The sequence below is a fragment of the Xyrauchen texanus genome, chromosome 19 (genome assembly GCF_025860055.1).
Source record: "Xyrauchen texanus isolate HMW12.3.18 chromosome 19, RBS_HiC_50CHRs, whole genome shotgun sequence".
NCBI lineage: Eukaryota > Metazoa > Chordata > Actinopteri > Cypriniformes > Catostomidae > Xyrauchen > Xyrauchen texanus.
Window position 1 is genome coordinate 34,788,897 of NC_068294.1, and position 27,261 is coordinate 34,816,157.

The following is a 27,261-nucleotide window of genomic DNA, read 5'->3' on the forward strand; positions in this document are numbered from 1 at the left end:
AGAGATTCCTCTGAAAATGCTATTTGCTCAGGTGGTTGCTGAGGCTGTTTCTTCTGCTTTTGGCCACGACACATAGAAGCTCATCTTTAACAAGGTAAACCTTCGCCAAATCTGGCGTGGCACACATTCGTATCTTAGGTCATTCATTTAACTAAATCCACAGTTAGCTAGGCTAAGTCACAAGTTAAATGAGCTCTGGGCTTTCCTGGTCCAGGTATACATTATGAGTCAGGTCACTTGGCCAAACAGGACCAGGCACAAATAGAGATAAAGTTCATAAGCTTTGTGCCTTTCGGCCAAGCAGCCTAAGGCACACCTAGCTAGCAAACACTTGGAGCACATGGCTTTTCAGAGCAGCAGCAGTACACAAGTCTTGGTGGTAGATCTGCTTGTTTGGGGGGGTTGTGTTTGGTGTTTGTGCAGCTTTCCTGCTTTGCTGGGGGACTGTATTTATGTCTAATTTTGCAGCAGCATGTCATACATGTTTGATGCAGCATGTCTTGTGTTTTTGTAATTGTGCAGCAGCAGCATGTCAATTTGTTTAAAAGTGCTGTGAGCTATTTTATTCATGGAAAAGAATGCAAAAAAATGTCCTACTCCCTTAAAGATATTAATGAAATAAGTGTCCTGAGATAGCTGACAGCTGTAGACTTTGTAAACAGCAAACAAAAATGTGTCCGTGTACCGTGAACATTGATGATTTTCACCTATCAATTATTCTGCTCCTTCACATAGTGCTTTATTTTAAGTGAATCATTGAGGCTATGATTCATAATGTTTGTCAGTTGAGGGCACTATTGTGCCACTGTTGAATTTGACAGCCACAGGAACAAACAATGCTGCTCTTTTGCTTGGTTTTGGTCTCAAAATTATCTTTGGAGGGCGGCGTTTTGGAATGAGGGGGCATGGCTAATTCAACGGCTCAGTCAAGTATAAGCTTCATAATGCTAAAATTGCTTACAGCACCTTTAACTCAATATGTTTGTTTTTGTTCTAGCAGTAGCAGGTCTCCATACTTGCTCTGCAGCAGAGTAGCAGATATAGTCTGCCAAGATCAATATCCTATCAATGTGTCATACCCACATTAACATTCTAATTCGTTCCGAAAGTTGTCATGAAATCGCTTACTCGTTCACTGTTCCGTATATTATTGCCACACAATGCCCTATATAGGTAATAGGGAGCGATCGGTCAGACTGTTCTTAAAGAAGGTTACTAAATAAAAGCTAAACGCTGGCTGATTAAAGTCATATCTGTGTTGTCAATGACACGCAACAGCTGCAAAAATATAAAATATTTTGCCGTAAGCAGTTGTGCAAGGCAAAGCGGCTGATGTCTCATAAATGAGCTTGACAAGTGCTGCCGCCTTGATCCTTTCAGCCGCCTGCTGCCTTTCACCCACTGAAAATTAATACAGAACCCGTGGCTACCGAGGAACCATGTAAAACCAGCTTCAAACTGAAACTACTGAGACAATAAGATAATAAGCCACTACTTTCTTTAAACTTGATGAAAAGAGTGTAAAGAGGTCGCACAACCTGTCAAACACTTTTCAGCACCAAAGGAAATGAACAGCGACTGATCAAACAAAAACATATATTTTCTGTATTACACTATGAAAATAACCAATTGACTGTTCCGCATAAACTGCACATAAGTTGATTATATTAATGAGCTTACAATTGCACTTTCCCTTGGGTGCTCGACCTTTCCCCTGAGCATGATCCGAAGCAGCCATGGGACACCACCTATAGCAAAACATGATTTAATTGGATTGACAAAATTTAGACATGTGAATAAAGAATACTGCCACAGTCATTCTTTTTTACATTCAATAATCATTCAATTTAATTATTAAAGGTACAAATGTTTTGTAAGTTCAAATAATCCATTTAATATCCTCTTGGCTCAATGCACTATGGCTGGGTGTTTTTTCTGATTGTTTTTTTATATCGAGAGATCGATTGGAAGTGTCTTTACTACAGCACATATCTGATAGAGGCCACATCTCTATCTGCAGAGGTTTATGAATATACAGACACATTGTTTGATATACAATGAGTACATTCTAGATAAACTTGATAATTTATAGATATTGATTTCTAGATAGACTTGGTTTAGATAAAATTAATATTTACGCTGGCTAAGAATTCTTTTTCAGTTTTCTTATTATGTTATTTCTGAACATCTGGGTTTATCAGATTTTAATACATTTTACATTTACACTGACAACTTCTCCCTGTGGTGCATTTATAAATTTTTCTTGCATGCCTTTGTTTCCTATAATGAAAAATAACTTGATTTCTCTAAACAGTTTGCCTTTCATTCTAATAAAGAACATACCATTTGAATCATGTTGGAGGACATTTAAAAGTAAAAATCACCCGTGGGTAACACACCCGCCTATGGGTAACACACTGTTTAAAATCTCTTTTTACTCTGCCTCACTCACCCTTGGAGCTGTTTGGACCATCTGTGTGCTTCTCTCATAAATTTGACAGTAAAATGCTGGTTTTGCTTGATTTGTTGACCCAAAGCTATGCTCAGGCTTGGTGGAATTTAGGGGATTTTCTTTCTCATTTCCTTGGACTCTCCTACAAGTTTACCCTGGACATTTCTTGAGTAAACAAAGCTTTGGTAAGTGTTGGTTTTGATAGAGCAATGTTTCATCCAATCAATATATCAAGTTGTGCTCGGTTTGGGACTATAGGCTGATTGTTATTTCAAACGATACACCAGTTAGCTATTTGCAGTTGCCTAGACGACCTGAATTCAAATACAGTCCTTTTTTTACTGTGGGTAGCAAGGCTTCCTGTGTTAAAGTTTGTAGAAAAGTATAAACTTGGGTTGTTCCAGAGGCAACTTCAAACAGAGCTAGTTGCCTTTCTGCAGTTGCCCAAATCATCTCACTTCCATTATTGGGCAGATGGGCCTGTTTGCTTTTGCACTACCTGCTCGACCTCTGTAATTCACAGTGAGATCATGTGGTGTTGTGCTAGACAGATGGCTATGATTATGCTGGGCCTTTTGTTTGTTGTCAGGGAGCGAGTTTCTCTCCCTGTGGTGGTCATGTTGTGCCTTTGCACAGCCGCATCCCTCTTCTGTGTGCATGCCTCATTAACTGGAGAGCTCCCCCATCAGGAACGGCAACAGGGTAGCACCCATGCCCAGACATCTGCTTCATTTGCCCCTGCTCAGCCCTTCAGATCTGTGGTGGCTGTGCAATCACATCCTGCAACATTCAAGCTCTGCTGGCAGCCATTATAACACATTAAGAAGTCCCTGTGCAATGTTTGTCCACTGAATATGTGCTTTGACAAGGTCAGCCAACATCAGTTGTCTCTGTGTGTGGATACCGCTGGAGCTAGGCTCGTGCTCTAATGGGTCTTGAGGACAATTCTAATATTTTACAATCTGTCCGACTGGATTTCAAGGCTTATTTTCTTCCCACATATTTCTGGTTTTAATCACTGTGAGAGAGTTCATCAATTAGTAGTTCTGATTAAATGCTCTGTTTCTGTCATTCGCAGGAGATCAGAAACATCCACAATGAAGAGCTGATGGGAATTCGAAGAGAGGAGGAAATGGAGATGTCGGATGATGACATGGAAGATGCTCCGGAGAGCAAGGACTCTGATGACTCAGGTATACATCATTCCAGATTGCCAGTCAGTGTTCACACAGAAGTACAAGCACAAGAAGTGCATCCACATTCTCTTAGGGTGGCATAAAACACATAAAAGGCTGATCAAGCAGACTAAGAAAATGTTGCAGAAGCATGTAAACTTCTTAAATTTGACAAGCTATGAAAAATATTTATGGGGACAAGTCAAGTCAAAAGTTGAGTTTCAATATGGGAACAATAGCAGCGGAGCACATGAGGGAGCAATGAAATCAACTCAGTGTGTCAGCAGCCAATTTCGTCATGGTGAAACAGTGTCATTTTTTTATTACTATTCCTATAACCCCAATTGACTTCCTGATTGTGCTGGTACAGAGCCAAATGTGAGTCTGCCAGCTGTTCTTCCAGATTATTTCAGGTTCTGCTTGTCACAAAAGTGCTGTTAGAGAGACAGGACTGTGGCTGCTCAGGAGAGAGAATCATGGGATAGTGTAAAATGATCACTGTGGTTTATCAGTGTCTGTTTTGCTGTCATGAGAACTCTTGGCTGTTAAACACACACATACTCACGCACATACCTGCCCTCTTTGCCATAAATTTAAAGCAAGGTCCCTGTTTGCCCACCATTCATGGTTCTCAACGCTCTGTGTCTGAGATTCTCAGATGTGGCAAGGGCGCTCACTAGCATGCAAATTTATGCAAATGTAATCATCCATTTACCAGGTTTGATTTGCACGTCTTCTCATGTGCAACCTTAGTTATTAAAAAACAATGATAACGATCACTGTCAGTGAGTTTTCAGATATTTGAGAGGATATTATCAGATAGGACTGGGCAGGAGATCCACTCGGTTAATGAAGGAGGTAATTTAACACCCTTCTCATTAATGAAAATAAATATTTCATACCTGCCGGTGAGATGAGTTACTTGTACTAACCTCTCCCTGTCGAATTGTTGTCGTATTTACTCCTCTCATAGCTGAAGCCACCCATGTACCTGAACATGTGTAAGAACGCCTCCATCCTCTCTGCAGCCCTTACTGTTTGTTTGTTTTTTTCCCCCCCCAGAGTAAATCAATGATAACGGGCAAGTGTCCTCTGACAATAGATACAGTTCAGTGTGTGAATGGGTGCTGCTTTCTTTACTGTCAGCACCCCTGGGCAGCACAGGTCGATATAGCTGCCTGCCATGTTGTGGAAGGTGAACCGAACTGTTTCTCAGGGCAGCAACTTGATGAGATGAGCCAATCAATAAAAACTGCTGCTGCTCGCTCTCTCTCTCCCTCCCTCTATTTCACATTCTCTAAAAACTGTAAAATAGGCAGCCACCTTATAAGGCAGAAACCCAAATGTCATGGAATCCCATAAGTGACCGATTTTGAGGGCTCCACATAGCTAGCAACACTTCATGCGAAGTGCACAGGAGACTCAACACACAATTGATTTCAACAGTTTTAAGTTAGCACATTGCTAAGCGATACTCTAATAAGCATGAACATACATCACACGTTTATTGGATGAAATGGTAAGGTTTTAATTGGAGTCAGCAATTTTTATTGATACTTTTCAGTATTTAATCAAAAATGTATTCAATACTGAAAAGTATCAATAAAAATTGTTGACTCCAATTTACAATCATATATTAATAAGTCTCAACCTCCATCTTGGATGATTTTTTTTTTACACTGAGCTCACTGATATGCTTTGAGAGTGCAAACCATGATATAGATCAAAATGTAATTGTAAGCACAGTACACACGCAGCCTAGTTTTTCTACATGACATGTGGACAGTTTACACTTCTGCATTGTAGGTGCAAGATTATCACAAAGCAGTTGCAGTGCATATGTGTTGAACACGCCAGTATAGGGTCACGGTTAAAAGAGTTTACTTTGACAGTGAGTTCACGTGTCAAAATTTCACATAAAAAAAACAAAGCATACCCTAGCCTTAAAAGTTCTGCCAAAATAAGGTATAGTAAGCTGCTTTTCCAACATTGGGCCAAACGATTATTAGCACGGTTAGGAACGGTTCAAGTAGTATTTTCACTTAAACACGGTTCAGCATAGCATGATTACAAACTGTTCTCTGCCCGGATTTCTCTGCATGGTTAGCAAACCGTGCTCAACTGTGCTGTTGGAATGACTTTAGGACACTGCGATCCACAATTGTCCATTTACCAACACCAAGGTTACTCATTTGTTTCTAAGTACTGTAGCTGGCAGAGTTCGCTATGCTGAAGTTAATAAAATAAAGAATATAAAAGTGTATGTTTGGTGTATTTTTTTGATGACCTCTCGCCTTTTTCTCTTTGCGTTCCTCTTTTGCAACATTGGACATGTCTTTTCTGTGCTTTAGCAGAGTAAAACCAGGGGGGAAAGCACTCCTTAAACTGGAACTATCCTCCATATCGCTCCAATGTTTACCTCTCTTGCTGTCGTCAACTGCTGTATTTGTTATTTACATTCAAGCACAACAGTGGATTAAGAAACGTTAACCTTGCTAACTGGCCCGGAACGACACTTTTGCAACGAGAACCATTCGGCCCGATGGTGGAAAAGCGGCTTTAGATAGGCAGCATAACATTGGAAACATCCTTTGCATTGCGAATGCACCTGTGGTGCTTAATGTCTAGGTAGTCAGTTTACAAAATTTTGGAACAGTAGCAATATACCGCCACTGCAATTATGTGTTTCCCAACAGCCTCTAATGCTGTATTAGTTCAACCTGGCTTTGCTTATCTTCTGCCCACATCTTTCAGATGCCTATCCTCCTCCAGCACTACCAAATTCATTGGATGCCCAATCTCTCTCTCTAACTGCCAAATTGGAGACGGACACGGTTCGTCACATAATCCCGTTATCTTCTCCCGCTAGATGTGGAGCAAAGGTGGGATCTCTGATCATCTGGTTGTTAAGAGACAGCTGAATAACGGAATGTGTTGGTGTGAAGAACCCTTTTGCGTCCGTTTTAATTACAGCCATTTGATAACAATGCCCTTGGTACATTAAGTCAAGCATTAAGTAATACATTTTCCCTCCATTTAATCCTCTCTAATTAGCCTCTGAAAGCAAAGTGAACGTGTCAGCGGCACTGAGGGTCTTTTCATCTCAGTCCATCAATGGCTTTCTATAATTAGCCTTTGAGCAATGCTCTTCTGTTCTGCTTTCTCCATCTCCAAATACATCCACTTTCAATCCTTTCACCCTTTACAGGACTCACTACCACCACCAATGTGACTTATTACTCTGCACACTGCTGTTATTATGTGCCTCTCTTTCTCTCTCATTTTCCTCCCCTGAATGTCCTTCTTTGGTAACCCTCTTCCCTTTCTTTCTGTTATTATTTTTCACCTCTGCCTTCTTCACTCATGTGTCTTTGTCTGCTTATTTCCCTTTCCTGTTGCCAATGTGATTGTCATTTTTCATATCTCTCAAACTCGCTCTTCTCCCCCTCCCAGGGCCGCTGGCGCAGGTGGAAGCTCTGAAAGAGGAGAACGACAGTCTGCGGTGTCAGCTGGACGCCTACAGAAATGAGGTGGAGCTGTTGAAACAGGAGCAGGGTAAAGCTCAGCCCCAGCGCAGCGAGGAGGACACCACCCGCCAGCAGCAACTCAGCTTCCTGCAGCAGGCACTGCAGGGCATGCAGAAGGTACACACACATTCAGACAATGATTGAGGTGGAAGCATCAAGGGGTCAAGGTTTGGTTGGTCAGCATATGCAATTATACCCTGCTACCAGATGCTGGAACTACAACATTTTGGGGGCAAAAAGCATCTTTCTCCATTGATAGCCATTCAAGGCAAGGCAAGGCAATAGCCATTCAAAAAAAATAATGAAATTCATGCAACAAATATATAGCAGATGTTAGGCATTGATTGATTTTGAATTTTTTTTTGGAGGGCTCTTAAAAGTGTGTAATGGGCTTGTATTGTCCCCTGTTTGGTATTTTGATATCACAGGTCACGATAGGCGTTAGTGACGAGCTTTGGACTGTGCCTGTTCTTGTGGTGCAATCAGCCAATCTGATATCAGGGTGTCATTTTCCTTTTGCTGTGATTACTTGCATCCTTTGGCTTTTCCCTGGAACTGAGAGCCTGTGAGCAAAGCTCACTGCTTGCAGGTTGCGTACTTCTGAGTGGGTATGCATCAGCCAAGTATTGATGATTGATAGAGATGCAAACAGATTACTCTCTCCAATAATTATAGATCTCCTTGATCTGCATACTCAGACTGCTTGAGGTTTTAAAGACATGGGTGGTCAATTGGTGGGTGGTGTGTCATAGTGGTTAAAGATCTGGCCTGGTATCCAAAAGGTTGTTGGTTTGAAACCAGCATGGGGTGATCTGTGAACTCATCTGGTTCATGTTAACATTCTTGCTTTCTCACACATCTACTCTTTCCTCACTCAATGAATACAGTGTTGTTCTGTATTCTGTGGATCATCCAGGTCATCAATCACTCACAAAATAGTAAACACATAAGATGTAAAACGTGTCATGTGAAGTGAAAATTTTGTCGGCCTTGACGTCCGTCCCCACCCACATCAGGCTCTTTCATTTCTGCTATCAAGAGTTGTTATCTTCTCTTGAGGATTAACTATTTTTAGAACAACCCACTGTTACCAGCCTCTGTTCCTCATTTTCTGTCGAGCGCTCTGACTGACCCAGAGATCTGAGGTTGGATTTCAGAGAGAAAAAAGTTTTTCAGATATTTTTAAACCCACTGTGCATTCAAACAATAGGGTTCCTTGTAAAAAAAACATTTAAAAACCCACATAACCTTGCTAACCTGCTGTTTAAACACTGCTGTTTAAAATGGCAATGGCAACATGAAGCTTTGCAAGTAATAGTTTATTAAGAGCACTGGTAAAACTTTGACTATAATTTAATGAAATATTATATGAATGATATATGGCTACTTTTCAATGGCAGTCAATTAGTTGATGCAGTTTTTAATGTGGCCCGATTCCATTTCCTTTCTCATGTTGTATTTCCTATAGAGCTAATAAAGTTGCAAATGTCCAACACTAAAATAATAAATAGGAATCCTAGTCACAAACTCAGACAGCATTCAAAGTATTCTCATTCTGGAAGCACCCCATAAGTAAATGCTATCTCCACACAATCCCATGACCTTCAAATTGTTATTAGCGTGTGAAGGAGACCATATCAGAGAGGGACGTTTGTCTCTTTGAATGTGTGCACTTACAGCTAATGAGGCCTAAAGAGATTGTACATACTTAACATTGCTTTGCTGTGAGATGGATTTGGTTCATCCTGCATGGCTGCCCGTATAGGTCACATCTGAGATGTATGAAAGTTATCAGTTTAAGTTTGAGAAACAAACACTCACTGATCACCAATGAGCCTGGTTGAAAGTCACTTTTTCTGACACACAGAGTGTACAGCACAGATTGTTTCTCAAAGCTGAATCATGATCAAATGGCATGCAGGGCTGCAAAGACGCTCTCGCTTCTGTGCTCAGAGTGTGTAAAACTCACCCTTGGACTATTTTATTCATGAGGAGCAGTGCACGAAGACAAACAAAAAGGTTACATCACCACAGTTTATGTAGCTCAGATAGCTCTTGGCTTCTCAATGTTTAACAGTATCAGTAATGAATAATCTGCTTATTTAACCATATTCAGAGCACCTAGCAGGTTTAATAATAATTCCTTTATTCCTTGGAAATGGTCTGTTTGGATAATGTGTTAGAAATATCACGCGGTACATCAGATTATTTTTGGAAGTAACAAGTTTACTCTCTTCAAATAAGTTACAAAGAAGTTACTTTTTCAAATAATACTGTATGTTTTCTATATATTTAATTTGTTAGTGACAAATAAAATTTAAAAACCTGAGGTAGCCTCAGCCAGCTGATATGAGGAAAAGTAACAAAAACAAACTTAAAGGGGACCTTTTATGCCAAATTCACTTTCACATGGTGTTTTTACCTAAATGTGAGTCAGCAGTGTGTATACAACCACCCTACAATGTTAAAAGTCCACTCACTCCTCTTTCTTATATTTCTTTGAATGGTTTTCATTTCTGCTCTAAAGTGACATCACGTTACAGCAGGCCTCACCCATGACTAGTGATGGACTCCACCCTATTATCATAGATCCTCCCCTGAGTGATCTACACACAGTTTGCCATTTTCTTTCAGCGCTGGAGCAGATAAAGTGAGAAGAATCATGTCTAAGCTTCGTAAGTGTCATAAGGGTTCTGTTGTTGGCTGTAAAAGTAAACATAAGAGTCTTCATGTACTTCCGGCATCAGAGCCACTAAAGATGCAGTGGACCAGTTTTGATTTTGAAGGAAATGTGCCCCAAAACATACAAAATTTGTGTATGTTTGTGCAAATCAGTTTACACCAGGCTGCTTTGTGAATGAGTGTAAATATAAAGCAGGATTGTCAAAAAAATGTGATTCTCAAGCATGGATCATACCATCTGCTCATGTTCCAGCTTTATATCCTGAAGATGTAAGTATCACACTTTATATTTTGTGAATGTTTGCAAATCGCCTTTCAAAATGTGCTTATTAGCTGATTCCATGGCTAATTCAGCTAAAGTTACCATTGTCTCTGATTGTATTCATGGAGACCAGAGCTATGTTAGGGGTGGGGAGTAGCAGCTCATTTGCATTTAAAGAGACACACACGAAAACAAGCGTGTTTTTGATTCCACCCAAAAAGAGGCATTTACAACATGGTATAATAAATGATCCATGGTAATATAAGCTCTCAGACACATTTTGGGGACACCTGAGACTTATATTACATCTTGTAAAAAGAGGCATAATAGGTCTGCTTTAGCACATTACTTTTTAGGAGTAACCATAATGTAATGTAAATAAAGTTATTTTTGATTAGAAGTATCATTCCCCAACACTGCCTAGAAATAAAAAGTTGTATATATATAAACTTCAGACATTTAAAACATTCTTATGCCGACAGAGACAAGCATTTTAATTTACACAGATGTAGTCAGCCCACATTCAAACAGACAAACACACACATCTCCTGTGAGACTGGCCCCTGGCAGCACAGAGCCTCTGTGTGTATCCAGCTTTAGATTTAATTAGTCCCTCACCTGAGCCACTACAGAGATATAAACATCCTAAAGGTATAAAATATATTTACTGGTCTCTGACTGAAATGCACACTGGCCAAATATTTTCCTCTCGTTTATGAATGTCAGTGGCATGGCACCTCTGGAGGTCAGGGAACAGCTGTTATATCAGCTGCATGTTGTTGAAATGTCTTTATGAGCCAAACGCAATCAAATAAGCACATATTACAGATAATCATAGCATCTGAGGTATAATTATTTGAAACCAAGATAGCAAAATCTAGTGAGCTGCTACCAGTGTTAGAGATGAAAGTTTTTTTTTAATAAGGGGGATATTTGCACTCTGGAATAGATTTTTATTGGCATTTGTTACTTTGATCATGGCATTTGTTTTTAACAATATATTCACAGTATATTTATGTCGAATACATCAAATGAATCATTACATTAAAAAGAATTCTCAATCTGAGTAATAATGCCTGTTACCTTGAAGAAGAAATCAACATCAAATACAAAAATAGCTGGTAATAAACCACAAGATAGGGATGCACCAATATGGAAATTTTGGCTGATACCAATAATTCATTATATAGTATTTGGAGGCTGATAGCAGATTTATTTGCCAATAAATCTAAATCTGGATATAAATCAATCGGACCAATAACTTTAAAATTCACATGTATCCACTGATAACAATATGGCCGCTGATATATCGTGCATCCCTATAAGATATCATAACAAAATTAACACTGTGCTACCTGTAGAATACATTTTAAGTAATTGGTTACAAAACTCTTTATGGTCTGCTGTCACTGTAGATTTTGATATTTCAAGTTTTGGAGTTCTTGTGTTTTCTTCACATTCAGACAATTTTGTTTTTTTCAACAAAAACCAATTCATGTTAGCACCACATTCAGCACGTGCCTCTGAGATACAGGTATCTGACAGCTACGTGTCACTATGATGTCTGCATAGACACTAAACCTATAACTACAGTAGATTGGCCTAAAATAGAATATCATGAAATATCATAAATTCTGCCACAAGCCTTGGTTTCTCACCCTGCTATGGTAAACAAATGCAACTTTCAAATCCAGCATTCAAACATGTATTACGATGCTAAAAAAAAAAAAGCTATCTACTTTAGGTAGGCAGCTCGATACATTTTGAGACAGCCATAAATATTCACAGATCTTAACATTCATTTTAATGAATCAGTGCATATTGCCATCAAACTTTTAGTGCACAGTGTGTGTTCACTTTAAATACTGATAATCCCATCTACGTGGAATGTCAAGCTTTTGGAGTTTTGTATAAAGCTGATCTCTCTTTTTGATTTTAACGCCTTCGATTTTCTTCTGTGGTTTCTGTAGCAACTGCTGAAGCTCCGTGAGGATCTGAAACAGAGAGAGACGGAACTGGAGAACAGCTCAGAAGAAAAACAACAACTCGAAAGCCAGATCCAGAGTCTTAAGGAGCGGATCCAAGCCTTTCCCACATCACACACTCTGCCTGTGAGTAACAGACATCTCCTTGTCTCAGGCTTGGGTTTATGGTTGTGTTGTGTTGTGTCTTGGTTCTTTTAACTCTGTCTGGGTTTGGTGTGTTGTTTCTGAGGAAGAGGATGGGGGATGGGGGGGGCTGTCAGTTTGAGGACAGTGCATATTAATGAGGCTGTTCTACTGAAAGCTCTCCAGGGACTGAGATCAGAAAAGAAATATCTGATTCCCCCAGCTCTAATTAAAATAACATTAGCTCAGGATGAGGATTTGGGACAAAAAAAAATCTCTTTGAAATTTTTGCATTAGACTCTGTTGTTTACAAGTAAACTGTCTTTTGAATATCTTGAATAATGTTATGTGGAGTCCAAATGTCTGAGACCATTTTTAGTTTTAAAGTCTGAGTTTCATATACAAATTTTTATAAAATTTCTTCGGTCATTCTGGCATTCCTACATTTGAACCACTGTAATAAAACCCATCTTACAATGTTATTCCAGCATAATTTTTGAATTTTCCAAATGTTCCAAAGAGAAATCAAGGAAATCTGACCTTTTTTTTTTCTCGTCTCAGAGATTTTGGGCACCACTGTACTAACATAACAGTCATTCTCTCAGAGATAAAAATGGAAATTATGCAGTTTAGTGATGTTTAGAAAATACAGGTAATGCATTTTAGATGAAGGACTCATGTGGACGCATGCTGATGAGCTATGAACACTACAGATCTGCGGGACGGATCAGCGCTTACATTCCCTACAGCTGCTGGAGACGCTAATGAAAACTAATGGCACCTCTGCAGCAGCCAGCCCACATGCCACACCAGCGGCTACAACAAGCCGCTTTCAATTAACTGTGTGTCACCAGCACTGTCTTCAACAGAGCTTTTAGTCAGGAAAACCTGATGACTGTGTTGCTTAGGGGGCCATTCCCAGTGAACGAGGGAAAAGTTGTTCATTCATAACTTAAACGCAGGTTAAGTGACATATAAATCAGTTTCATATTTAACTACCAAAAGGTAAATCCAATTTGAGAGGGCTAAATTATGCATGCATAAAGTTTGGTAGCCTGTTATCTAGCACAGACAGATTGGTCTTCCTTATCTTGTACAGTGGAGCGGATCATTTCACGTTAAGTTTGAGTTTTATCACCCTCCAAGACTAATTCTTTTTAAAATGGTCGGTCAACTACACGTAATTCAAAGCAGGAAAAGGAGGAGGAATGTCTGGATGTGGATGACTCTGGTTTGATTGGCATTCAGCAGCGGAATCTATTTTGGCACCACTGATCCATGCTGGAAAAGGGTTCAAGGCATCAGCATGCAAATTGATGGATTACCTGAGACAGACTCATTAATGAAAGAAATGAAAATCAGTTTTAACGTTGCCTGTCCTCCTATAGATCTGTGCCCATCGGTATGAGGACAGTTTATTGTTTTCTGTGTGTCTCTGTTTGGTGTTTCATCTCTTGACGTGATTAACTTAATTATTCATATTTAGCGTCTTTTCATGGAATTTTGTACTCTATTGTAAATTAGCCAAATGCAAAAGTCAGTTGTTGGTTACTTAAGCAGTGAGCCACACGAGTCCTGCTTAATAACTCCCCCTAACAGTGGTATAATTTGTGTAAGGTATTGTTCCACCAAAAACATATGGGCCTAACTGTAGGCTCTTAAAGGATGCCAAGCAGCTTCAGAACTTACCGTATTGAAATATAATTAAATTGATGTGCGCTCACATGTGTGCATATACAGTATCAGCTATATATATTTTCAAAACTGCTGTGAATGTCGCACATCCAATAAGATTTAAGAGCTCGATCAATCAATTTTATACTATAAACTACATCCTTACACTTTCTAATGTAAATAACAGTTGTGCTTGTCCAAGCTAAACTCACAGCCACATGGTTGGAGATAGCAGACAATATTTCCTTGATATTTGTAACGATATTCCGAGTCCTAGACATGGCTGGCTTACCCAGGGTCTTCTATACACTGCCACAACTAAAAAAGCCCATATCCAGATCTCTATGATATTCTGGCCTCTAGATTAGGCTCCCATCTTCTTTGTATGGGATTTTCTTTTCACCCAGTTCTATTGTTCATAAGGTGAAAATCTCAAGGCCAACTACTTAGAAAAGTAATAGCACACTTCATTTCAACAAGCTACATGATTTGAGGTATCATTCATGTCCTTAGCACAAATACATAGCAATAGTATGAGCCATAACAATAGAGATGCTTGTCTTAGCTAGAACCATTAAATAGTCCATCGGCAGCTGGTTGCGTTACTAATCTCAGCAGAGAGACATGAAATCGGCTGCCTTCAATCTGAGATTAACCCTCGCTTCATTAGTTTCATTGAGCAGGACAAATGCTTTGGAGATTTACTGCTTATTGGGCATTTAAAGGAATTCATTTGCAAGCCTGACCTTCAACTCTAGGTGTCAGGCCTGTGATTCTGTTTTCTGCCCTGGGGTCTGTCCTGTGTCCTTTACTTTCCCTGTGTGAACAGCATGTGTGAGTGTGAGCCTGTGACATATAACTCACTGACTGCTCTCTCATTTTTTTAATTGACCGAAGCGGGAGACGGCTGAGCAAGAGGACAGAGGAAGCGACGAAAGTGCAAATCACGCTAGCGTAAGTGGCAGACACTTCTTTCCATCTCTGTCTCTTGTCCACACCACCGCTTCGCATTCCTCCTATTATTCTGCTCATATCTACCTCTCCACCTTATTGTTCCTTCCCACTGTTTGCTGCAGAATTCTGATTTTGCTAATTTTTTTTTTTTTTCTGTTTTCTCAAAATTTGTTTGTTTTAAAGGAATAGTTCACTCAAAAATCAGTAATTTACTCACCCTCATGTTGTTCCAAACCCATATTACTTTCGTGAAACACAAAAGGAAATGTTAAGCAGAATGTTAAGCCTCAATCACCATTGACTTTCATTGGATCTTTTTGTGAATGGTGAGTGAGGCTAACATCTTTTGTGTTCCATGGATAAATAAAAGGTTGAACTATTCCTTTAACTATATGCTAAACAAAAAACACCATATTTAAAATGCCATCTTTTACTACATGTTGTCATGAAGCAATCAGTAATTACACTTTAAGTCTCACAAAGCTTAAAGGAATATTCCAGGTTCAATACAAGTTAAACTCAATAGGCAGCATTTGTGTAATGTTGATTACTAGGATTTGGATCTATGCCTTTTCCACGCATTGATAATTGGGTGATTTTCACGATGATTATCAATATACACTCACCTAAAGGATTATTAGGAACACCTGTTCAATTTCTCATTAATGCAATTATCTAATCAACCAATCACATGGCAGTTTCTTCAATGCATTTAGGGGTGTGGTCCTGGTCAAGACAATCTCCTGAACTCCAAACTGAATGTCATAATGGCAAAGAAAGGTGATTTAAGCAATTTTGAGCGTGACATGTGTATTTGAGTATTTCACAATCTGCTCAGTTACTGGAATTTTCACGCACAACCATTTCTAGGGTTTACAAAGAATGGTGTGAAAAGGGAAAAACATCCAGTATGCAGCAGTCCTGTGGGTGAAAATGCCTTGTTGATGCTAGAGGTCAGAGGAGAATGGGCCGACTGATTCAAGCTGATAGAAGAGCAACTTTGCCTGAAATAACCACTCGTTACAACCGAGGTATGCAGCAAAGCATTTGTGAAGCCACAACACGCACAACCTTGAGGCGGATGGGCTACAACAGCAGAAGACCCCACCGGGTACCACTCATCTCCACTACAAATAGGAAAAAGAGGCTACAATTTGCAAGAGCTCACCAAAATTGGACAGTTGAAGACTGGAAAAATGTTGCCTGGTCTGATGAGTCTCGATTTCTGTTGAGACATTCAGATGGTAGAGTCAGAATTTGGCGTAAACAGAATGAGAACATGGATCCATCATGCCTTGTTACCACTGTGCAGGCTGGTGGTGGTGGTGTAATGGTGTGGGGGATGTTTTCTTGGCACACTTTAGGCCCCTTAGTGCCAATTGGGCATCGTTTAAATGCCACGGCCTACCTGAGCATTGTTTCTGACCATGTCCATCCCTTTATGGCCACCATGTACCCATCCTCTGATGGCTACTTCCAGCAGGATAATGCACCATGTCACAAAGCTCGATTCATTTCAAATTGGTTTCTTGAACATGACAATGAGTTCACTGTACTAAAATGGCCCCCACAGTCACCAGATCTCAACCCAATAGAGCATCTTTGGGATGTGGTGGAACGAGAGCGTCATGCCCTGGATGTGCATCCCACAAATCTCCATCAACTGCAAGATGCTATCCTATCAATATGGGCCAACATTTCTAAAGAATGCTTTCAGCACCTTGTTGAATCAGTGCCACGTAGAATTAAGGCAGTTCTGAAGGCGAAAGGGGGTCAAACACAGTATTAGTATGGTGTTCCTAATAATCCTTTAGGTGAGTGTATATATATATATATATATATATATATATACACACATTAAAATAGACTCAAATCCTCATTAAAGGACAAAGATTATTTACTCAAGTCATCACTGGAGGGTCTTTTGTGAGCATGTATCTTTCATATAGCCTACACAATGTATTTTCAATTACAAGTATGTCTTTTTGTGGTTTAACAGCTTGAATGAATGACCTATTCAAGGCTACATACAGAAAAATAGCATAATAACGACCATTTCTAATCGTTCAGTTTGATGTTTCACTCACTAACCTGCAAAATCAACATAATTTTGTTAATTCTTGAAGAAGCACCAAAACCTTCATAACTCTGGACTGCCATCTCCTGCCCCGCTTCAGCTCATCTTGTGTGTGGAGGGGGGGAATACAATTTATATCACCCTCTTATGGTCTCCTATTGCTATTACGCCAAACTGATAAGCAGATTCCAGTTGAGTGAATTGGAAAGCATGCAAATTGGGCTTCTAATCGATGCCTCAAAAATATATCGATAAAATTATGTGCCAATCAATAATAGATATATTGATATTTTATGACATCCCTATTGATTACTACAAAAAAATATATTTTTGACTTTAAAAAGCTAAAATCTGGGTTACAGTGAGGCACTTACAATGGAAGTGAATCGGGCCAATCTGTAACTGTTAAAATACTCACTGTTTCAAAAGTATAGCCACAAGACATAAACAATATGTGTATTAACGTGATTTTAGTGTGATAAAATCGCTCTCTAAACTTTTTTGTGTACACTTATATCCAGTTTTAATGAAGACTTTTAATGAAGAATGACGATTCATTAAAAGAACCATCTCACAAGAGTCATTTGTTCATTGACTACATTGGTCCTGCTGTATATTTGTTTTTATGCATGCAACCAGCCAAGACAACACAACAGAGACGTGTAGTCTGTCTTTAATTTTCCACCCAGTCATTTTATCTAATCACATTCTATTCAGACTGCAAACTCAGTAAAAAACAATTCCTTTTGCTGTTATTCTGTAGATTCAGCAGTGGTGAAGGAAACACTGTTCCTTCCACATTATCGCTCCATCTTCCCGTCTCTGTACCACCTTAAACTCTGTTGTCCCATTTCCCCTACTCTGTCCTCTCGCAGAACATGACAGATCATTACAGGCCAATCGAGCGCTGGAGAACTTTATTTGTCGTGGGATAAATCACTCTGACACAACCGGGCGAGGACATTGCAGCCCTGTCAGTGTGTCGGGGTAATGAGGGGAGGGGCAGAGGGCTGCTGGGATGAAAAAACATTGTTTTCTGCTATTATTTCCTGCCATAGGAGGCGGCAGCATCGGCGGTGGTGTCCTGCAGCCAGGAGAAAGAGAACCTGCCGGAGAAGGGTCCTCCCAGCCCTGTGAAGTCAGAAAGAGAAGCCCTGCTCGTGGGTAAGTGTCACTGAGCTACACAGAGGGTGCTGGAGCTTTTTTTTTTCTTCACGCTAATCAGACGCAAGATTGTCAAAAACAAACACTCTTCTCATTATTTCCATCATCCACAGCTATGTGAGCAAGGGTGCCGGTGTTAATTGCCTGGCCAAATGAGCCTCAAATGAGTTACCTCGGATGCTTTTTAATGAGGAACTTTGACATGGCATCTACATCAGAGCCAGAAGAGTAAGGTGTGTGCGCGCTTAGGGGTAGGAATCTTGAGGCACCTCCCGATATGATTCAATTCAGATTCAGGGAGTCATGATCAGATTCCAAAATGATTCTCATGTGAAACGCTATAGCACCTCCCGGTGGCCAATTTAAAAAAAGTTTGCACAGACCTCTTGGGACAACAGTCAAATAGGCCCACTATGTTTCATTCCCATCTGCCTTTGTTAACTTTGTCTAATAGCTGCTGAAAGTTGATTGGCCGATGGTGAATTCTATGTTTGTTTGCACAGTGTAAGCACAGATTTTTGTGGTGCAGACTGCATGGCACTTATCTATAAATGTAGTCTTTTGCCCTGCATGTGCTTTTTCAGTTAAATTAATTACACATTTATCGAGACAATCCAGAATTGTTTGAGAATTGTTTTTTGATGCACCCTAAATGTGCGCTACAGTGGCTGTGGAAAAAGTCTATGATGGTCAAAAATTATGTCTACGAAGGCACAGAATAATAATAATAATCACAAGTGGTCAGCAGATACAGATCACCATATAGACATAGGTTTTATTTGCGTCCATTTATGATAAGATTTCAACAAGTGTAGGGCAATCTCACCAAAACCGTTTTCAAGCAGAATGATTATTATAGTAAGCCACGTCCAAACTAATGTTTTCAATTGAAAATACATACATTTTGCAAAATGTATCCCTCGCATCCACATTAGAATAGCGTTTTCCTCACCGAAAAGACCTTTGAAAACATTCTCCATAACCTCATAGTTTAGAAAACGTGATTTTAGGAACCTCAAAACAAAGGTTTTAACCTCTTGAGACCTGTGCATGACTACTTTGTGCATTTTCCATTTCCCTTTTTGATTATTAACTAGTAGCACATAATAAGCAAGCAAAATAAAACACTAAAATTGTATGTCCACATATGTGGACAGCAGGACTAAGTTGTGAATTTTTAAATAATTCCAAGCTATAGAAAGTCTTTTTCTATCAAATTGTTTGTTTCTGGAAGTGTTGGTTATTCATGTTTTTGAGAAGTTACAAACATGACATCAGAAATTAGCATAATTAATTCAGATTCAAAGTAATGGCCAGCATCATCCAATCACTGCCAACCATGTTAAAATAAAATGATTAGGGCTGTTGATTTAACACGTTAATTCGGTGCGATTAATGTTATTAAAAATAACACGTTCAAAAAATTAATGCAATTATTCGCAATGCCCCCTTATTGTAATAAGGAAGATTCCTGAGAAATGCAAGCTTGTAGTACCTGTTTACTCCAGAGGGCAGTAATTAAAATTTCAGCTGTGTGGCGACGCACAGTTTATACAGTGAAGAAAACAACCATCCAGGACAAAACAGACATGCGTTACGTTTTTGTGTTCATATCTGATGCTTGTTGAAATTGACGGGTCCTTAAACAAGCTCTCGTAATAATTCTCAGACTGACTGACAAATTCACTTGTGAAATGGATTGCTGTGAACTGTATCCCAGTGATTGGCTTATGATCAATAATATGGTAGTAAACAATAAATTGTATTCTAAAGCCGCTTTTTGTATCTTCTTATCAATGATTAACTCTTCAGACACAAGAATGTAAAGCATTTTAATTATCTGAATATATATATATATATATATATATATATATATATATATATAATTTTTTAATATTTAAAGATAACTATGTATAATTATTTCATCATTATATATCGAATTATTGTTATATGTGGGGCTTTCTCAGCAAATATTTGCATATGCGATTAAATGCGATTAATCTGGACATCGTGTAATTAATTTGATAAAAAAATAAATTAGCGATTGACAGCCCTAAAATTATACATTATAAATTGTGGACGTGCATATGGACGTGGGGTCGTACAAGGTTAAATGGATTAGTGTGGACGTGGCATTAGTCAAGCATTTTTATTAAGCGAACTTCAGATATGCATGCTATACATTATGTATAGCATGCATATCTGAAATGTGCTTAATAAAAATGCATGATTTATTTATTTAGCCCCCTTTTAACTCCAAAGAAAATGATCTGTCTCTGCATGTTGATAACAGGCACATCCAAGATGTTCCATGAAGTCTTATGCATATACAGTATATCTGTCTACGTATGGGCTTTTTAAAAGCCTTTGATCAAATTGTTTTCTTTTAAAGCCATACCTAAGCTGCAAAATGTAAACGTTTTATTGCAATAGTCAGGTGAGTAGGTGGCCATTCTCTATTGTCTGGGATGCATCAGGGCGTATTAGCTTTTACACAAATGAGATGTGGTTGCATTAGTTTCTGACAACCTCTGAATGTGGTTTGAGTGATCGAATCGCAAAATGTTTTGGACTTTGTTTACACATGTATTTACCGCTGTCCACTTGTGATTGGATCACCAAAGACGAATACCATAAGAGAGAGAATCCATATGTGTGTGCAAAAACTCTCCCAACATTCTCTGTGTAATTGCCTTGACAGCATGTTTGGCGCAATTGTCAAGGTTTGTTATTTGTGTTTTATTTTGGTTTATTCACCAGTCCAGTGTCTGTAAAGAGCATTGACCTTGCTGTTGCCCAGCACATTGCTCTTTGGTGAAGAGAGCTGGTTAAGGAACCTCTGGATAAGATTCTGCTTGTTAGCTATGCTCCTCTTTCCATGAGGACTCCGTCAGCCTCTTTCTTTCTGTCGGATTCGCTTTAGCTCATGTTCTGGTTGAGGAGGAGCTCCTGTCAGCACTAAGGAAGAGGAGACTGTTTTTGCACCCAGATACAACTTCCTGCTTCCAAATGGGAGGATGTGCAGTCACGGCTCTCTCAGCGGTGGAGTTTTCTTTGATCAAATCAAATAAATATGGTTCTTGAATGCTTGAGAACCCATAGCACAGCAGATGAACACATCTGACCTATTCATAAAGTGACTGTTCTTCAGAGTTACAGCTCCCAGCACAGGCTGTTTGCTTAAAGGAATAGTTCATTTACTCATTATCATGTCCTTTCCAAACGCATATATTATCTTTCAGAAAACGCAAAGGAGATTTTTAATTTGATGTAAGCAAACAGTGATTGCGGGCTGTCAGGTTCCATAAAGGACACAAAAGCACCATAAAAGCATCACAAAGTAGTTAATATGACTCATGTGCTATATCCCAAGTCTTCAGGGGCCATACAATAGAAACAGACAGACAGACAATTTACATTGTAAAACCTTTTAAAGCTGCCAGTACAGGCTTTCGTTTAAGAACATACAGCATTAGATCTGACAGTCATACATTAATTAGTGAAACAGTACATTAAATTATGAAAAGTATTGAATTAATTTTTTCTTTCTATTATCTTTCAGCATTTAACTGTGTTTGGATCAATGTGTGTAAATGGAAAGGCATGATAATCCAAACACATTGCATTGAGACCATGTATAATATATACAAATTATATCTACAGTCCATTATGACTAATGGAATATTGACTACACGGCACCTGTGCGCTTTGCCCTGGAGAGCTTGCTTTGCTTTTCTGATCACACCATAATGCATTCAGAATAATTGAGTTATCAGCGCTCCAATCAAATCTGCACCAGAAGTGCTAATAGCTATCATTATTGTTATTCCATATGTTCGAGTGTGATGAATGAAGCACGATGAACCGCCTTGATTATGGCGAACAGCATCAAAGCTGCAATTAAACACTCATATTCATTTAGAAAGTTCAAGAGGCAGAGTTAGTCGATGAGGACATGCACTTCAGGCAAGATACCTCAAGTACTCGATATCATTTGCAAATCAGCTCCTGGAAATACTTAAGGAAATTTTGGATGCTGATGCACTAGAACTGTGTTCTTAAACCTAGTAAGCTGTGTACTTGGCATCTTCAAGCATCCTAGGTGCACTCCTGACTCATAAGCTGTTCCATATGGTAGGGAGCAACATTTTAAGCTCCCCTCATCTAATTTTGGTCAAGATCTAAGGCAGCATCACACATTTCCTATGCAGAGAATGCATTGTAAATAGAATAAATGAAGATGGTGGACAAGTCAAAAGAAATGTCTGTTATAAATATATTTAAATAACGAGATGTATTGAGAGAAAATCGATTTAAACATGATTAATATAGAGGTGTTCACACAATTTTTGTATATTTGTTTATTAGTGTTGATTTGTTAGCTTAGCAACATGCTAACATGAAACTCTAAACCAATTGTAAGTTGAGACTATTTTTATTTACATGAGGAGAGATATTTGTGTGTCAAGCGGAGTTGTGTTTCATATCAGTCACTTATGAGGTTCAATTTCAGTCAGGATGTTGCCTCCATTTGGGTTGTCTTTGTTGGTCAAACTTATGAACTCATCCACTGCAAACCAAATCTACGTACGGGTATAAATAAAGTAACCTGAACCTGATTCACACCGAACAGGTATTTGCGTTCATCTGCACTGTTTTTCTATTGGTTCTCTGTGTAAACATTCTAATCGGAATTCTTTGACCATTGTTCTACGTCTTGCTGGTTTTTTTCTTTTTTGTTTTTACACGGTCAGGTTAAAAAGATTGTCAACTTGAAAAAAAAACCTGTATGTGCATGATTTTCATTTATGTTTTTCACTGAAACTGCTCAATGAGGACTATTAAGACATTTAAGATATTACAGACATTCCTGCCTTAATTTTCCTATAAAAAAATATAGGCTTAAAAGTAGTGCTGTCAGTCACTTAACATTTTTACCGTTTGCATTTTCGTTTAAGCGAACGCACAGTGACTGCCAGATTTCAAATGGAAAAGCAAAGTCCGTTTGCAACTGTGTTTCCCATATCTTACGAGTTTTGGCCCTGTCATATTTAAATAGCAATTTCAATTACCACATCTGCTTTTTCACTTTCTCAGCGTCGCGTATGTAGCCAGCCAAAACTCAAATGGAATACTAATTCCCTTAGTATTTCCATTGACGCCTTACACGGAAACCTGTCAATCAGGGTCAAGGGTGGGATTATGCTATGGGGCGTGTTTGTCTTGGGAAGAGACGTCACTCACAGTCGACGGTCAAGATCAAATAAACCGGCGTCTGTTCAGGGCATCACCTCTTTATTTATTTTGTATTTATTTTAATGTTTATTTGACAGGGACAAATGCATAGAACATTGCTTTATAAAGAATAGGCCTACAAAGTAGATGCCACTCATACATGTTTCTAGCCATGACTAATTTGCAACCCCTGTCCCTGGTTAGGCTTATAAATTTAAAACAAAAATTACAGAGTATTGAGTTTAAGACTTATAATTAATAAAATACATACAACAAATACATCCCATATATGAAATAAGATATGGGCTTAAGTAGATGTGGAAGTCACTATAAATCAAAGTCTAGACACATTTAACAATACAAGAACACAAAAGGGTGCATATGTCTGTGCGTGCTCACATATGCAACATTATGTTTGTATGCATTGTGTTATGTCCTACGGAAGCGTATTGCATTCACTTGAGAAAAAAAAATCTACTCTGTTTTTCTGAATTAACGACTTAATTATCTCAGAATTACGAGATAATTTTTCATGGAAAAAAGTTTTTGCTCTGTTTTTCTGAATTAACAACTTAATTATCTCAGAATTACGAGATAATTTTTCATTAAAAAAAATATTGAGATCCCTCAAAATCCTGCCAGGAGCTCTATTTTAGCTGGATTGCATGGAAGTAAACATGTCCCGCCTTTCAAGTTTAATCCGGTTTTATTTTACTTTGGGTCTGAGACAATTTATAGAGATATATTTTAAACTTGGCCTTCAATACAAAGACATTACTGTCTATGACATTTGTAATACTGTCATGGCTGATACACGCTGTGATCTTCCAAAGGACACTAATCAAGCAATAGACTTGTACTTGCATTTAACACGAGAACTACCGGAATTCTGTAACTACTAGAATGGCCATAGCGCTCATTCTGACCGTTCATACTAGACTGTACCAAAATGTCATGTCATATTTACATTTGAAACTTCTATTGAGGTTTTAGAATGAAGCTTCTAATGTCTGTCGTCATATTTTATATCGTCATCACCCCAAAAATGTATTGAATAAAATAGAATATTATGGATCAAATGGAGCGCCAAGCGAACGCAGATAGTCCTACATAATTCGATCTTTTTTTGTAATATATAATAGTGCTAGACTATATAAATACATAGGCCTATATATATTATATATTAGCTGCTAGACTGCCCCGGAAGGTGCGTGCCTCGCTTTGTTTACAGCAAGTTTTTTCCACCACAGTGAAAATGTTTTCGAAAGTCTAAGCGCCAACAAACATGGATTGAGGCAGAATATTTAGTTAGATAAAAACATGTTGTGAATTTTGGAAATTATTACATCTATCCTTTTTCAAAACATGTTGACTTTTGGACTTTACAACGCTCTGGAGTTATTGGAAATTGGAAACAATCCTATGCCGCCACCACTGGAATCAAAATCCATGAATGAATCTTATATTAATAAAATGAAAGTTCATCGACAACCACAGAACTTGCTATTGTAGCTAATTACAGATACAAATTTGGTTATTTATATTAAATTATTCTCTTTGTAAAATAAAAACAAATCAATACAATAGCTTATAAAAACATCACCAAAGTGTATTTCAATGCATAGTAAAAACCTTAGACATGTATGAAACACATATAGGCCTAACCCAAAATGGCCAAAGCGGTTAATAAAGAATATGAACATTTGCTAAACTGTGGGAAAACGAACTGATTTAGAAAGCAATATTTGTTTTACTGTGAGCAAAAATATCATGCTGTAAAACTATAATGAAAATATTATGCTGTAAAATCATTATGAACGAATTCTCCTAAAAGGGGGCCCCCTTTTAGGAGAATAATTTAATATAAATAATCAAATTTGTATCTGTAATTAGCTACAATAGCAAGTTCTGTGGTTGTCGATGAACTAATACATTTTCACATTCATTTTATTAATATAAGATTCATTCATGGATTTTGATTCCAGTGGTGGCGGCATAGGATTGTTTCCAATTTCCAATAACTCCAGAGCGTTGTAAAGTCCAAAAGTCAACATGTTTTGAAAAAGGATAGATGTAATAATTTCCAAAATTCACAACATGTTTTTATCTAACGAAATATTCTGCCTCAATCCATGTTTGTTGGCGTTTAGACTTTCGAAAACATTTTCACTGTGGTGGAAAAAACTTGCTGTAAACAAAGCGAGGCACGCACCTTCCGGGGCAGTCTAGCAGCTAATATATAATATATATAGGCCTATGTATTTATATAGTCTAGCACTATTATATATTACAAAAAAAGATCGTATTATGTAGGACTATCTGCATTCGCTTGGCGCTCCATTTGATCCACATTATTCTATTTTATTCAATACATTTTTGGGGTGATGACGATATAAAATATGACGACAGACATTAGAAGCTTCATTCTAAAACCACAATAGAAGTTTCAAATGTAAATATGACATGACATTTGGTACAGTCTAGTATGAACGGTCAGAATGACCGCAATGGCCATTCTAGTAGTTACAGAATTCCGGTAGTTCTCGTGTTAAATGCAAGTACAAGTCTATTGCTTGATTAGTGTCCTTTGGAAGATCAAAGCGTGTATCAGCCATGACACTATTACAAATGTCATAGACAGTAATGTGTAAGGCGTCAATGGAAATACTAAGGGAATTAGTATTCCATTTGAGTTTTGGCTGGCTACATACGCGACGCTGAGAAAGTGAAAAAGCAGACATGGTAATTGAAATTGCTATTTAAATATGACAGGGCCAAAACTCGTAAGATATGGGAAACACAGTTGCAAACGGACTTTGCTTTTCCATTTGAAATCTGGCAGTCACTGTGCGTTCGCTTAAACGAAAATGCAAACGGTAATGCGCGATTTGCAATTGTGTTTGGATTATGTCACATTTTATGCGTCCACAAATTGAAACCGCAATTGCAAATACAATTTGCAATTCCTTTTGAATAATGTCCGGAAAATCATTCCATAGCCTTTATTAACATTTTCAAAACAAAGTCTTCGAAATGCACTAGAATTGCACTAAAATAGCACCAGTTCAAGTAACATTAAACATTTCCCAAAGTCTAATTGAGATTTTGACTAAATGAAAGAACTAGTCTCCCCATAGTTGGCATATTTATTGCAATGGGAATTAAATGTCTAAAATTCTCATCCTCCACAATGTTAATCAGCCGGTAGACTGTGGCTATCTGCTTTGTTACAGCAATCGTGAAGCCGCATTCATGATTCACGTTAGGGTGAACTTCTTATGAAAAGCGCTTGAAGGCAAAAACGTGTTCTGTGTTTTGATGATCGTTAAGACTTGGTCTGATTGGCCCCTTAAAAGGTTTTGGAATGGAGCTTAAATTCATACTATGCAGACAAACTGTTCATATGAATCATCTTTTGCTTTGCTTCCACAGGAATCATCTCAACTTTTCTTCACGTTCATCCTTTTGGAGCCAGTATTGAATATATTTGCTCCTATTTACAGCGGCTGGACACTAAGGTATGCAACACACACACTCAGGTTGAATCTATGTACTCCAGTTTATAGCACCTGGACACACACACACACACACACACACACACACATACACTGAAAGCTTCGATGCTTGTCTGCTTGCCATTTTAATGTTCTGCTGTGTAAACAGCCCTTCAGCAGATAGAGCGAGCTCACGGTGTAAGCAAAGCTCTCACACTCACAGCAAGACCACACACACACCTATACAGTTAGATATTTCCTGTGCGTGTTTTCATCTTTCCATATTCAAATACAGTCCTGAAGGTTTGCCTGCCAAAATGTTTTATGCCAAAATAAACCCCTCATCTTCCTATAACACACTGTTGATTATTCTTTATATTCCTTCATCTCTTGCTCTTTCACTCTCCTTTAGCTGTCACACAGTGACTAATTTACACTTACAGATGGAGGGTGAAAA

General features: G+C 38.5%; 1 protein-coding gene across 3 annotated transcripts in view; it reads left to right on the forward strand.

The window, feature by feature from the left end:
* LOC127659451 (ecto-NOX disulfide-thiol exchanger 2-like) overlaps positions 1 to 27,261 on the forward strand; it is a 192,063-nt gene that overhangs the window by 162,715 nt on the left and 2,087 nt on the right. For all 3 annotated transcript variants that reach the window (XM_052149280.1, XM_052149282.1, XM_052149281.1), the window contains 6 exons: positions 3,531 to 3,645; positions 7,081 to 7,271; positions 12,069 to 12,209; positions 14,778 to 14,834; positions 17,970 to 18,075; positions 26,743 to 26,828. In XM_052149280.1, coding sequence (XP_052005240.1) covers positions 3,531 to 3,645; positions 7,081 to 7,271; positions 12,069 to 12,209; positions 14,778 to 14,834; positions 17,970 to 18,075; positions 26,743 to 26,828 — 696 coding nt within the window. The remainder of the gene's footprint in view (positions 1 to 3,530; positions 3,646 to 7,080; positions 7,272 to 12,068; positions 12,210 to 14,777; positions 14,835 to 17,969; positions 18,076 to 26,742; positions 26,829 to 27,261) is intronic.